The sequence below is a fragment of the Siphateles boraxobius genome, unplaced genomic scaffold, assembly GCF_051911475.1.
Source record: "Siphateles boraxobius isolate OS27281-9 unplaced genomic scaffold, OSU_SipBor_1 86, whole genome shotgun sequence".
Lineage (NCBI taxonomy): Eukaryota > Metazoa > Chordata > Actinopteri > Cypriniformes > Leuciscidae > Siphateles > Siphateles boraxobius.
Window position 1 is genome coordinate 8,809,156 of NW_027509215.1, and position 15,830 is coordinate 8,824,985.

The window sequence follows — 15,830 nt, forward strand, 5'->3', positions numbered from 1 at the left end:
TTTGATGTTTTCTATTTCATCAGAACAACAGAAATGGCATTTTATGATAATTTTGGAGACAAATTATAGTGCATTAAAGTCCAAAGTAAAAAAAAAATTCTATCCAAGGATGCATTGCATTTTCGGCTACTAAAAATAAGACAAATATTGGCCAAAAAATTTTTTTTACAGAAACTTTAACAGATTCAATAAAAGATTATGACAAAAGCAAAAAAAAAAAACAGATTGGATGTGAAATTATTTGTTACTTGAAATAAAATAAACGTTAACTGAAATGTACAATAAAAACGTATTTTATTGCAGCTAGTTACCATGGAAAGATTTCTTATTATCATTTAGTTTAACTTGATGTGCTAAAACAATTTAAAAAATAATAATAATAATACAAATGAATAAAAACTATATAGACAAAAAAAGTCAAACATATGTATGGCTGCTCGATTATGGCAGCAATCATAATCAAAATCATTTTTGGTTAATATTGAAAGAAATTATTTAACACGACTATTGGAGCGCGATATGATCAAAGTCTTATCTCACGACATGAGTAATTTAAAATTGTGAAATTTCACAATTACTAGAGATGCTCCGATCAGCATTTTTGGGGCCAGCATTTTATCTATAATCTAGCAGAGTTTGCACCATTTGTAGAAATGTGTTTATTTAATTGTATTTAGAAAATGAGATGTCTTAAGGCTACTGTAGGCCAGCTTTCCCAAATAAGGCAGAGTAACATTAAATTATTCCAAACAAAGAGGGGTCAGGCAGACCAACACACATCAGATCAGCCTAATGGGAGGGGATCAAGTTACACTTAGGCATATTTGGAAATTGTAGCCTCTTAATACACCCACTACATTTACTAATTGGCAACAAAATTTACAACTTGTTACACCAAAACTGGCTACTGATAAAAGGACAAAACTATGGCAAGTTTTTTTCTGTTATTATTATGAACATCTGATGTAGTTGAGCAGAATGCTCTTTTATGAAGTTACTTCATTAAAGGACATATTTAATGAGATTATGCCTGAAAAGGTTTTGGATTTTTTTTATCATATGTTCATTTAAAAATATATATTGTATAAAATGACTTCTTGTTTTGTTTTGTTTTATTGTATTTATATGATATTTGTATTTTTATAATTGAATTTTTGCCATGAAAATAGGTTTGAATGCTGACATGGCATTAAATAAAATAATCTGAATGAGGAACCAACTACGTCAGATCAAAAAAAATAAAATACCACCACCACTTTTGAAACATCTCGCGGCACGAATGTACCAATACTAATAAATAAAAACATCTCCAGTTAACTCAGAGCATTCATTTTGTTCATTTGTTAAATAAGAGGTGAAATAGCACTGAAATTTTTTTTTTTATCAAGTGATCAAAGTGCTCGTTGCCGCAGTGCTCAGTGGCGCAGATACCGCGTTCTGTTGTGGCTCGCGCGGTGCACGGTCTTCACTCGGACGCGCGCTTCAATCCGTTGGGAGACTCCCTATTCGTTCCGGTGAAGGAGAACTCATGTTGCCACTGCCAAGCTCCACTCTGCTGTTGTGTGCCCGTGCGCCACGCATGCATGTGGGAAAAAGTCGCGCGAGTAATTTACGTCACGTGATCGGCTTTTTTGATCGGCGCTTTTGGGGTTCGCCGATCAATCTATTTTTAGCCAATATCGGCCGATCATGATCGGCGTCCGATCAATCGGAGCATCCCTAACAATTACGGATAATAAAAAAAAGTAGGTCCTCAAATTTATTACATATGGAAAATAAAACAATCAGTAATACAATAAGAACAAAGAAATTAATTACAAACAAAACTTACAAATAAATACAACCAAACAGAACGAAAATACAACTTAAACAGTGTTTTTAGTTTACAGGATGTACTAACAGTGCTATTCAGATAATAGCCTAAAACAAAAAAATAACACTGTACATTCAATATAGATTAATCCTTATTAAAGCTACTTAAGTTATTCAGTTAAGATCAGTGAGTGATTTTCCTTTGTCATTAAGGATAATCGAACCGCAAATGAAAAAGACGACAGCAGATTTATTAGGCTGCTATCACTTTTAATGCATGGATCCAATATACTGTTACACACCCATTTCTTTCACAACTGTGTACGTATGTTTAAGACATAAGCCACAGTGTTTACATGAATACTCTCCCAAAAGGCTTTTCGATATTTTTGTGTACACTCGTTTAGGCGCGCAGCGGAAATCCATTTGCTAATCCGCGTTCGGCTCCGACTAGCACACACAGAAAGCCGCCTGGGGAAAGTGTTTCTGTTGCGGCTTAGTGCGCTTTTAATAGCACTGTTGTTAATATCAAACACGTCCCACAGTTTAGCAACAGTAGACTGCATTTTACAACCCTCCTTATTTGGATGTTAATTTTGGGTTTTTAGGGAGAAAACGAACGGCTGTGAAGGAAAGGAAGTTGCGCTGGATGGCACAGTAATCATTTTACCTCAACTATCTTGTTTACATAATCGTTGGAAGCCGAAATCGAAAATCAATTACTATTAAATCGCAAAGCCCCAGAAAACATATACAAAAATATTACTAAAACTTTATAATTAAGTTGAAACCAGAAAATAAAAAAATATTATTAGAAACTAAAATAGCATCTCCATGATACTAAAATAACACTGCTGCAATCTATATGCAAATGTAGGCTCATTGCAGTAAAAGACTAACCCACATCTCATGAAATATATTGTAGGGCACAAATGTGCTTGGCATTCTGCACATCATAATAATGGGCATAGGCGCCGATACCGTGGGTGCTCCGGGGCTCGAGCACCCACGGAAAATATCGAGCACCCACGTGTGCCAGACTGCCAATACGCTACATTCAGTTAAAATTAAACATTGCAGTTGGTGCTATGTGAAGCGTCTGTCACACTGTGATTGGTTATGTCGCTGTCAGTCGCATGCTCCATATCCTATCCACCAATCACAGCGTTTCTCGGATGAAAACGCCTCTGATCGCGGTTACGTGTCAGTTAAACTTTTGATCTCCAATCCTGTCTGTATTTGTGAGAAGTGGCACTGTCCTGAGCTATGGTCCTGAGTTGAAAGATAGCCTACTTTTCGGCTTTATTATCAAGTAAATAGGTGTGTGCGTTCGTGTTGGCGGCTGTCCATTTCCTAAAAGGGGTTGCACACCGGACGAGAAGCGCAGCGCCGCGTAGTGCTATGTCTTTTAAAATTCGAACACATTATTCTCTATGAGTGTAACTTACACAAACCGGTGGCGCCCAGCTACGGCTATAGGACCTTGTTCAAAATCCTGCGTGCCACAGAGCGCGATTTACATAGTTTTATATTAAATGTACATGTATTTGTCTCAAATCGTCTTTAATGTATACTGACTACAACCTGTGCTTCAATATACATTTAGTTTTACATTAATTTACAGAAATCAGCTGCTTGAATGAAAATTGCTGACTTTATCAGATTTTCAGGTGATATTCTCAATTCATTCAGTTGGACGCTCTCAGGTAAAGTGTTCAGACTGCAGACTTTGCAACGGTTGTATTTAATTGTACAGTACAATCATAACATAGTACAGACATTATCTTAATTCCATAATGTCCTTAAATATAACATTACAATATTGCTGGCCATAAACTGACAAAGTGCGCGTCCGGTGTGCGATAGGCTACCTCCAGTTGTCAGGCGCGGCGCTGCGCTTCTCGTTCGGTTCTGATATGCAAACATTTTTCGACTTTTTTTTTTTTTTTAAAGGGCGTGCGCCCATGAGCACCCACGGAGGAAAACATAAATCGGCGCCTATGATAATGGTTATCAAAAAAAAGTTCCAAATGTAAAATATTTAGTTTAAAGTTAATTTGTCAAGCAATGATTTACATTTTGGTGCATCACTAGAATCTGAACGAAAACTTTAACTCACCGTCTCCGTCCTCTGCACTCGACCCATCTGCGGATCTCTGGAACAGACAAAAAATAATGAATTAATCTGATCACACAGAGCTGGACTACATCACAGAGAAACAGTAGAAAAAACAGCCTAATTTTTAAATGATTTCTCACCAGGGCCAAACCCATCCCGTTGAAATGCTGAGTTTGTTTAATTTGCTTAAAATGCTTCGGGGAAATCATGTTTTAAGCCTGATTTGTATCTGTGTTAGTCAGATGGCAGCTGAAATTCATCTCACTACCAGCCAAACTGGCAAGAAAAGTAGGTGAATTTACTTGCCAATGCTAAAATTTGGCAGGTACCAGATGCTAATTTCATGCCACGGCTGAGTGTTTATTGAAAAAATGTCTATTTTGTTATTGCAATAAAACTCAAAGCTAAATTAAATACTTCCCACTAAGTATTTTCCATCATAACATCCTCAGGCTATTATGGAAAGTGTGTTCAAACTACAAATATGTCATGTTAGAGCTGCGCAGTTCTGGAAAAAATTTGAAAACAATCTATTTTTCAAATATATTTCACGATTCCAAACAGAAAACTAAAAAAAATAACATGTAACTTACTAGAGTTTATAGTAAAATAGTAATTGCTGCAGACTAGCCCATTTAAAACAGTTCTGAATCAAAAAATCAGAATTTAAAAAAAAACGGTTTGAATGAATGATTCAATGACTCACTCATAAAGAATTAAGTTATTTCATTACAAGATTAATCAGTTTTTTTTAACAAATCTCTTGAATGAATGAATCAATGACAAATACATTTAACAGTCACTTGTCGATGTAATATTCAATCGTTATTTGAATATTGGCTGCTTGTAAACGTAGTCAGTGTTTATATTCGAACTACGTATAAACTTTATTCCAGAACTTCTGTGATAATATGAGTATTTGTAACACAGAAATGATGATACTGTGTGGTTGAAAAGACTCTCTGTGTATACATGAAACTGCTTTAAGAGCAAGAATTAGAGCAAACCAACCTTCTGTGCTTTGTCCTTCTGAAATACAAACACTGGAGGAGCTATGGCAGGCTTCTCTGTTAAAAAACAAAACAAAGAAAATTAGTTGGAATTGGAAATCTATGATATCTCCCACATTAAGTTAGTTTCAAGCCAAAATTTAATTTAAACAAGCAAGAAAACAGGTCAGCAACGATGTGCCAATGTTACATTTCAGATCGATCCAAGTTACCCTACATCACACAAAAATATCCAAAGTCATGCAAGATAATCATTCACATTTCACAAAATAGGTCATTTCCTAAAATGGTTTATTTGAGGATTGGCCATGAAACAAACTGACGGACCAATAGCATCCAAAGCAAATGTTGTTCTTGATGTAATATCTTGATGTTTAACCACACAAGCGCTTTTTGACAAAACCCTCGAAGCGAATTTGAGATCAATGACATTGGCATCAGACTTAACCATGCCCATTAGGTCAATTAGAAGTTATAGTTTGCCATTGTGTTAAAAGCAACAACAACAAAAAATCAATAGAGATTTATCAATAAAACACTTGATGCTGTTTGTTACAGATTTTACCATGGTTAAGGGGGTTTGAGGCATTCGTATTGTCATGCATAAAAACACTCCTTACCCATGATTACATCACTGTAACATACGGCCTCCAGTAGCTTATTGTTTTTGCAATAAAACAGCAATATAACTAAAGGCAGCTATGTTCAACAGCAACATTAATTAACCTATTATATCACATTTAATCTAATAAGCACATTTATTAGTCAAGAAATCTAAGCAATTTAAGATTAGATAATTTCACTGTGTGAAAATACCACAGTACTTAAGTCATAAACATTAAGCGATGAAAGAAAAACAATGTCTGTTAAGCGATGTTAAGTTAGTTTGAACTGTCATACCACTTTGAAGTGATGAATGCAAGAGTCACCAGATGCTAATATGTTCGTTATGTTTAAGATATGGGTGATTAAAATATTTAAGCAATTACCATACTCAATATTTAAGCAAATGCCAAGGTTATGGGTTTGATTCCCAGTGATTCCATGGATTAATGCAAATGTATACCTTCACTGCAATGTAAGTCACTTTGGAAAAAAGCATCTGCATAATGCATGAAAGTAAATATGTTAATGTTTTCCATTGCATTGAAATAGTCATATCAATCAACCATTTTTGAACCACAACCTGTAGTATGTTCTTGCTATTACAAGCCTCTGTGGGATCTGATCAACTGGAGTTGGTAACCAGCCACAGCGAGCCAAACAATCTCTAACCAGTGTTGTCAAACAAGTTATCTTATATCTTATCTCATTTCAAGACAACCAATAAAACCCTAGACACTTCTGGCCCATTCAAAGGGCTTTAAAATGATCGTCATGCTTCGTAAATAAACAGAGACACATGATCAGGCTGACACTGTCTGATATTTTTAGCTACAGCACGTTGACAGCAACAAAACTGGAGGGTGATAAAACAAATATTTGTAAGGAAGAGTATAAGGCCTGTCGAAGATGATTTGCAAACCACAAACGTGTGCAATATACCCAAAACACACGTGCATCTGTAAACATCTGCCTTTCCCAAAACAAATCACAGTCTTCTGGGTGGCTCATTCAGCACTGTAAGTAAACCCATGCACATTACTGTAATTAGGTCAAGGGGTGAGGAATACACCGATGGTGATCTCACCACTCAAGGCTGCTGTACTGGAGGACATTAGAGTCCATGAGGGGCTAAATCATGTGTGCATGGGGTTGCATTTCACCCCGGGGCAGGAGAAGGGTGGGCGGGCCTGCATTAGCACAGACAGCGGACCCCGGTAACGCCACTAGCCGCATGAGCAGCACCGACAGACGGCTTGACCATGAACGAACCACCGCCACTTTCTCCAGACTCTGCTTTCCGACTAATAATCGATGCATTGATCAGAATAACGTCCAAAAATGGTTGTGCATTCAAATCAGATTTAAACAAACCACGAGATGATCAACTCACTACCCCACCCACAAGACATTTGCTTTCGTTTCTGAATTTGGACTGTCTCAGAGAAGATTAAATAATTAATTATCACTTAACAAACGGGGACATACGTACAAAGCACGATTAGAATAGAACATGTTGCAAGCAAAATGCATACTAATAATGTCAGTTTAAAAAGATGCCATAATTATGCACAATGCATTTTAGTTAGATACATGGGGACATGTAAGTTATGCCACATATTCTAGATACTAAATGATGATTTATATATATATATATATATATATATATATATATATATATATATATATATCACCTGCACATAAAAAAGCATCATTCATTAAACCTTTATTATTATGCATTGCATGAATAAATGTTTTCATTATTTTAGAGCGTGCACGCGTATGTGTTGCACGCGAGAGCATCGGGGTGAAGCGCGTGCGTTTCCACCCGCCTAAAAATCAAAAAGAGAAAACACAGCGAGAGGCCGGGGGTTCGTCTGTTAGCTATACAACACACTAACTAACATACACACCGTTCTGTCAGTGCGCTGTTTAGCCCGCGAAGCTAACACACTCATCGGCTAACTTGAGCTAAACATCCACACACACTCCCACTCAGAGCAGCTAATGAGCACAGAACGCGCCAAAAACACGTGTGTAAATCTAACCAACACTATTATGGTGTGTACGGCTCATGGTGGCGGTTTATTTGCTTTATTTTGCTCATTTTGCGGATTCACACGGTTGCCTACCTTCGTTCGCCAAGTCCGCCATTTTACTTCTCCGTGCACACCCACAATGCACCGCGGTATTAGTGCGCTTTTATTTCACAGAGCAGCTGCACTTGAAATGCATTTACATTTGAATATTAGTCATTTGATATGGAATTTTACAATATTTTTTATTAGTATTGTCTATGTAAACTTTTAACTAATATTGTAAGGTAAATAATTCTCTATAATGTCAATAGTATTATAATATCTAGTAAATTATCGCTGTAATAGCAGATATTATTTTACTGTTTATAATTAATTTTCTTGTTGCCTGTAGAAAGAAAAACTAATTTTCTTGTAGAAACGATTATCTTATGTTACATATTGCAATAAGTTATTATGACATTTTAACTACTAGGCCTATATTATTTTAATATATGACAATTATTTCCCTTAATGTATTGTTGCATGATGCATCTACAAACAATAGCATATTAATTACTATTATAAAAATCTTATGTTAACATATTAGAGTGCCTAATTATTTTTATTAGTTAAAAATCACCACATTCTTACTATTTGTAAAACCAATTCCTTTGTCTTGTTGTTGATGTCTACCAAAAAATAATTAATCATATTAAACGATTATCTAATGTTAACATATTACAAGACCTAATAATTTATTATTTTATTTGTCACTGTTATTTGTTGCAGGCTAAATTATGTTTATTCCTGTTTTTTGCTCCTTAATATTAAGTAATAATATAATAATGAATATTGCTAATCGAATGTTAAAATAAATAAATATATATATATATATACGTCCTAAATAAAATTATAATTTTTATATTATGAACATAGCCTATAATTTATATATTTCATTAAACTATTTTTTGTATTCCAATGTATTATGATTTTTATTTCTATGTGTTTTGTAGTAATCAATATGACCACTAGATGGCCAAGTTGGTCAATGCTGTAGTTTGGATGAGATGGACTTGATGGTTGGCCTTAACTTCACCTTGTATTTAGACTTAAATTACGTATAATTTTAAATGATATGAAATGTATTTTTTCATTAAATATGCAATAAGTTGCAATGTTTCAGGTTCAGTCCTGAATCCCAGTAAGAGTAACTGGAAAGTTCTGATTAGTGTTAGTCAAGACCCACCGAGACCAAGACCAGACCTCCACAAATTCATCTAAAAGATCCACATTTACTGCCAGAGAAATGTCTTATATAATCAATACACTGTAAAAAAAAAAAAAAAAAGGTTTTAAGTACAACCAACTTGGATGTTTACGTCATTTCAACTTAAATTACATTAAACTGACTTTAACTACATTAAAATGAGTTGAATCTTGTATAAATTATTTTAAAAAAGTTGAAAATTGCTTAACTTATTTTGATGAGTTAAAGCAATGTAAAAACATGCCAACATACAGTATGTTTTTGCGTTGCTATAAACATATAATCAATAGGCTACAATTAATAAAACACTGTAATCAATAACAACAAAATTAATCTTTGTGTTGCAGAGGTGCATCAAATTACAGCTGCATAAATAATGTTTTAAAAATAAAATTTTGTTTCTTGAGCATTTGTATAAACTCAATATCACATTTGCAGTTGTACTCATATTTGTGAAAACAACTCTCTTCTGTTACTGGATTATATCATATGTAAAAAAAAAAAAAAAAAAAAGATTTTATACAAGTAGACCTTCATATTTTGAATATGTATACATTTTTGGTGACGTCTTTGCCACAATCCCTCATTGACAACGCATTCTCACCCCAAGGCGTCACTAAAATGACAATTTTGACCATGCTTCAATATTCGACGCTTTAGGCACCCTTTAGCGTCAGTTACATGACGCGATCCTAGGGCGTCATCTTACTGACGCTTTACCTAAGCGTCAGTTAGATGACGCTGGTAGGTTTAGGTCTGGGGTAGGGTTAGGATTAGATAGCGTCATCTAACTGACGTTAAAGGTAAAGCGTCAGTAAGATGACGCCCTAGGATCGCGTCATGTAACTGACGCTAAAGGGTGCCTAAAGCGTCGAATATTGAAGCATGGTCAAAATGATTCCCAAGGCGTCAGTTTCATGACGCCTAGGGATGAGAATGGGCTGTCATTGATTTCTGCCCCGGCACTACAGTAACAAAAGAAACCAAATTAGAAATGAGTCACTGATTGCAAGAAGTTTTATATCCAATCAAATTAATGATGTTAACAAATAAATCAGACAATGGCGATGATAGAGATATCCTCACAGTTGTGGTCTTGAAATAAAATCGAGACAAGACCAAGACCTTCAAAAAATGATCTCAAGACCGGTCTCAAGTTCTGATACTCAACAATTAATCATGCTTCTCAAATGAGACTGACCATTGAACAAGAAACTTTGCATAAAACTCTATTAAACGGCAAGCAACTGCATGCTCCCTTTTATTATTGTAAGCACCAGTATTTCTATATAAATGAAAGGAGAATGTTCTATATTCTTTCAAAATGCATATAAACAGCCCTCAAGCAAAACCCATGCAACCACATGCAACCAGACCTCCCGACAGATGAAGATAAATGTGAGTGATTATTAAGTGAAAAAGGTATAATCTCTTGATTGAAAGATTTAGATTCCTCTATGAAAGGGGAAAAAGGGCATCATGTGTATAAACACGTGTTTTTCATTTTCATTGTATTCCAAATATTTAGTACACAAGAAGTATAAAGAGGGATTTTGTTCATGTATTTGACCATTAGAACCCATTCTGTGTGTGTCGTATATATTACATGTGTCAGTGACACAGTTATGAACTGTCAATGAACAATATCCACGTTTCTCACAGGCTCATTCAGGCTTAAAGTGAAACATGAGCAGCTGATTCAAGTTTCTAACAGTCAGGCTTATGTTGGTGACACATTTCACACACAAAATGTGTTTTGAACAGAGAGAACCTTTAAAATGGTCCTTTAAGAACTGTTGCCTGAACGGTTCTTTGGCGGAACAAACATGGTTCTTTATGACATCACTGAAAATAAAAACTCTTTTGGAACTTTTATTTTTTAAAGGTGCAATGTGTAATATTTCTGAGGATCTATTGACAGAAATGCAATACAAGATCCATAATTATGTTTTCAGTGGTGTATAAAGACCTTGGATAATGAACCGTTATGTTTTTATTACCTTAGAATGACACATTTATATCTCCATAACCGCGGGCGCCCCTTCTATGGAGTCGACATATTGTGTGGTCATGTTTCTAGAGTAGCCGACAGCGAACACACAGCGCTACAGAGCGCGTTTCCTCACTACCTTAAAAAAGAAGTTTTCAGTGGTGTATAAAGACTTACTTAATGAACCGTTATATTTATAGTACCTTAGAATGGGCAGTTTCTGTCTACACACACCGCGGTTTCCCTTACATTGAAATACCCCGACATGTTTCTATGGTGGCCCTAAACGGACAAACACGTTTCGTTACTATGTCGCTCTACGTGCAAGGAAGCAAGCTTAGTTCAGCGAATAAAACACTGACACAATGATGAACAAGTAACAATAATATTCGCAATAACATAGTTTTACTGAATAATTAAGTAAACATAATTTCTTAATTTATCCTTGTAAAGAAACCTCATTGCTGAACTGCTACTCTCTGCTGTCTCAGACGATGACATATTTTCCTGTCGGCCACCGTAACTTTTGTTGGTTGCAATTCGTAACCTCACCACTAGATGCCGCTAAACTGCACCTTTAAAAGTGTATCAGATATGATACTCTCAGGAAAAAAGGTACAAAAGCGATCACTGTGGTGGTACCTTTTCAAAAGGTACACCTTTGTACCTAAAGAGTGCTTATTAGTCCCTCAAAGGTACATATTGGTACCAAAAGTGTACATATTAGTACCTAAATGGTACATATTAGAACCCTTTTGAAGGGTACTGTCCCAGTGACAGCTTTTGTACCTTTTTTTCTGAGAGTGTTAAGTCCCAGAAGTGATAAGTTCCTTGACCATAAACAAAAGGATCTTAGATAATTCAAGATTAGATTTGAAGTACTGGTTTGTGAGCTCAATATAACGAACAACGTGGCTTATGTAAAAGGATGTTTAATGGCTAATAAATACCATGTCAATTGTGCAACACAAAAGATATAGAATAACACTTTCACCATTGATATGTGTAAAATGAGACAGGGGATCTCCAGACACTTACAAAAAAAAAATCATTTATTTCCTTGTTTTATACAAATACACACTGCCTGGCCAAAAAAAAAACCAACCCCCCCGCAATTATCATGTTTCTATCATGTTATATGTTTGGCATCAGTTCTTCTAACTCTAATTGATGGAGTGTGTAGCTTTTCATTTGTTAAAGACATATCATGATCATATTCCAGAATGACAATGTCAAGATTCATCATGCTCAATAGTGAAAGAATGGTTGTGAGGAGCATGAAGAATTGGTGCATAAATTTTTGGTCAAGATCTTGTATTGACAATGTAAGAGTCCAGCACACTGTAAATCTCCTCCAAAACATCCCAAAGACTTTCATTTCATTTAATGGACTCAGAGGAGCCGATTTATGTGTGAAAATGATTCCTCATGCTCCTCACAGTTTGAGCCTGAGAAATCTTGACATTGTCATACTGAAATATGATCATGATTTGTCTTTAAGAAATGAAAAGCTACACACTCCATCAATTAGGGTTAGAAGAACTGTTGCCAAAAATATAACATGATAGAAACATAATAATGATCCCTTAAGCATTTCCCTGTTTAAATACAAACAGCTTTCTTTTCTTTTTTTTTTGACCAGACAGTGTATATTTAATGCCATGGTAATACATTGTCTTTTGCAACCTCATTTCATTCCAGATATTTAAACGAATTCAAGGCTTCATTGTTTTATCTCACAGATGAATGATTATTTCCCCATGTGAGCTACTTGTTCCTGCCTTTCAGGCATTACCACTTTAAGTGAGACATGCAAGACATTAATGTCACACATCTGTGGTTTTCTGCCAGATATTTGACATATATCAGCTCAGGTGCACCTTTACATTAAATGTCTCCCATGCATGCGTTATGTAATGTTGAGCAATGCTTGATTCTGCCGGAAATTCAGAGAGATTCATTTAAGACTCATTTTAAGGGTAAATGTGACTTTATATTTCAGTATTCATATTTGTCATGCACTTCAAATGGTCAGGATTTAATGACTCATTTAACAATTTGAAATGATTTCATTATTCTAAACTTTCGACTGCCAGTGTAAACTTTTCTCCTATTTCTGTAGTAGATTAATAAAAACAGACATAAATGAGTCAATAGTTGTCGTTACAGTATGGGTATAGAGCTATACAATGAATTTTGATCTCAGGTGATTTGATCTTTCCTTTATGCAATGTGAATATCTTTTCGTACATCTCTCTGTCTCCACGAGACGCTGTATAATGTAAGTGTTTATGAGAGACTGAAGATCATGGATGAATTTGTGCAGTGATGATTGAGTTCTTCATCTGCCCGGAGCCAATCTGATCCGCTCATGATTGATGACATCTATATTCTCTCCTAAAAACTCTCAGAAAATGACCTCAGCGCAGTAAAGTTGGCATAGCATGAGAACGATTGTTATGGTATGCAGAGGACAGTGCATATTTGTTTTTTCAGGCAGAAAAGAAACAAGTACGGTTGGCGGCAGACCATCATTTTCTGGAGGTCTTTTTTGTGCACATATCTCTTTGCTATCGTTAGACATGCCATGAATCCTTCAAGACGGTGCTCTGATGATCTCTTACGGGAAAAGAAAGATCCAGATGCCAGTACTGTTTTTTGTTTTTTTCTCTTTCACTCTCTCTTTACTGTTGTTATGCCAAATTCTGTCAAATGGGAATTTTTTTTAAAGTGAGCCTATTTTCTTATGAACTTTAAGAAACAGACCCTTTAGAAAACAATAGTTGATCATTATTTTTGGGATGGGTATGTAGGTAATAGCACAGAATAAAAAAACAAAACAAAACAAAAGATTGGATTTTATTTTTATAAATTACATTTAATATTTTTTCTGCAACATGCTATCGTTCCAGCAGTGCATTAAGTACATCTTAAGTACACCAATTAAGGCTGTATTGAATATTGCATTGACAATTGTGAAATATTATTACAGTTTAAAATACCTGTTTTCTATGTGAATATATTGTAAAATGTAATTTATTCCTGTGATGAATTTTCAGCATCATTACTCCAGTTTTCACAGTCCTTCAGAAATCATTCTAATATGCTGATATAAAGAAACCTTTATTATTATTATCAATGCTGAAAAAGTTCTGTTGCTTCATATTTTTGTGGAACTTTTGTGTTTTGGGAGATTATAATATTTACTGTCACTTTTTATCTATTTATGGTCCTTGCTGAATAAAACAACTTTTAAACAGTGGTATATATACAATATATATTATATACTGTATATACATTTAGTGTAAATGCTTAGAAAGTAGCAGCACACATTTAAGAAACAGGCACAATCCCATTTTCCTATCAATCTCACCATGTTGTTGGTCTTGTGATTAAAGGCAAAATAGCCCATGACTAACCCTTAAAAAAACAGAAAAAGAAAGAGAGAATCACATACCGTGGGAAACTAACAAAAGAAAACTGCCTCTGTCGAAAGTAAAAGGTTTCAGCTCTTGCTATGGATCAACTCTGAAGAAAGTGAGAAATCATAAACAGTGACCGACGCTATCACATGATCCCACATTCCCACATCGGGGCTCTGGCGTCTCAGGACGACTGAAATGGAAACAAAGGGCCCAAAGGTGCAACACATTAAAACACATGATTTAATGTTCTGGTGACAGAAGAGTTTGAAATATGATGCCAAACGCTGTCAAAACATGATACAACATGAGATAGAGAACAGCTTGGGAAATAAACGCTCCAGTTCGTCCTTTTGACTTTTTTTAAATCCTATGGAGTCCCTTATGTTTCTTCGCACTTATTTTTGGCACAATACAGGTCACATGTCAAATACCTTCATATACGCTACGCATCTCTGTACAATCTGTAAAGTAACACCACAACAATTGTATTGTTCACAGTGTATATTTATAGGTTGTGGGGTATAATCAGCACTGTGTATATTAATTATTAAAATCTGCACCAAGGCCTTTACAACATTTTGGGTTTCTGGTTTTAAATGAGAAACAAATGCAAAATGACTCTATTGCCAAAACTAAAATCCCCTTTAAAAAACAACTTTTTAGTAAAGTAGCCTAAATGAGACTATAAAAGGAGGGAAGATTAAGAACAATGTGCATTTACTTTTAAATTGTACAATTTTTAGTTCATGTGCTGATGCATTAGTTAAAAAAAATTGAAACATTTGCAAATTTGGTTTGGTCCACCAGCTTAAATATCTATCTATCTATCTATCTATCTATCTATCTATCTATCTATCTATCTATCTATCTATCTATCTATCTATCTATCTATCTATCTATCTATCTATCTATCTATCTATCTATCTATCTATACTGTATATATTATATTAAATTCAAAATACTAAATCTACTAAAACTATTCTATTTAAAATTGAATTTTGCCAATTTAGTTGAATAATTGAATAGCTGATGTAAAAAAGTATTAATCTGAAAAGTAGTAAAAGATTAATCTGAAAGTTAATATTTACATATTTAATTGCCCATATTTTAATTGAAGCGAGGCCTATGTCATTATAGAAACACTATGAATGCAAATTGAATGATTCCACTCAACTAACCCATAGGTTTTAATGAAAGCAAAGATGTCTTAAATGTACATAATTCATGGAAATACTGAATAATAACTCAAAAACAAAAACAAAAACCACTGGTATAACATGCCATTCTGTGACTTCTGTGCCATTTCTGGTGGCCCATCTTACCCCAGGGGTCTAATTTTATATATATTTTTTTTTTAAATCCACAAATAAAAAAATAAAAACATTAATGCTTCCACTAATCCCTCATTAAAGGGGCACTCGGCAACTCTAGCTATTTCTTCGCTGATTTTCACTTTTGTTGTCGCATGTTTTCTCAACGCGCTCCCGCTACAGCTGTGAGGCGTATATTTCACAACGATGTCGTAAAAAAAACTCCCCCTTTCCACCGCTGTTCATGTGCATTTGTTATTATCGGAGCCGGCCAAC

General features: G+C 34.9%; 1 protein-coding gene across 6 annotated transcripts in view; it reads right to left on the reverse strand.

The window, feature by feature from the left end:
- Positions 1-7,736, reverse strand: part of ranbp3b (RAN binding protein 3b) — a 32,195-nt gene extending 24,459 nt beyond the window's left edge. For 2 of the 6 annotated variants that reach the window (XM_077221942.1, XM_077221941.1), the window contains exons 1-3: positions 7,677-7,736; positions 4,943-4,998; positions 3,932-3,968 (exon numbers count right to left, since the gene is read on the reverse strand). In XM_077221942.1, the coding sequence (XP_077078057.1) occupies positions 3,932-3,968; positions 4,943-4,998; positions 7,677-7,698 (115 nt within the window). In that variant the 5' untranslated portion in view covers positions 7,699-7,736. Of the gene's footprint in view, positions 1-3,931; positions 3,969-4,942; positions 4,999-6,007; positions 6,044-7,676 lie in introns of all 6 variants that reach the window. The other 4 variants (XM_077221940.1, XM_077221943.1, XM_077221939.1 and 1 more) reach the window with 4 other exon arrangements.
- Between the last annotated feature and the right edge of the window lie 8,094 nt (positions 7,737-15,830).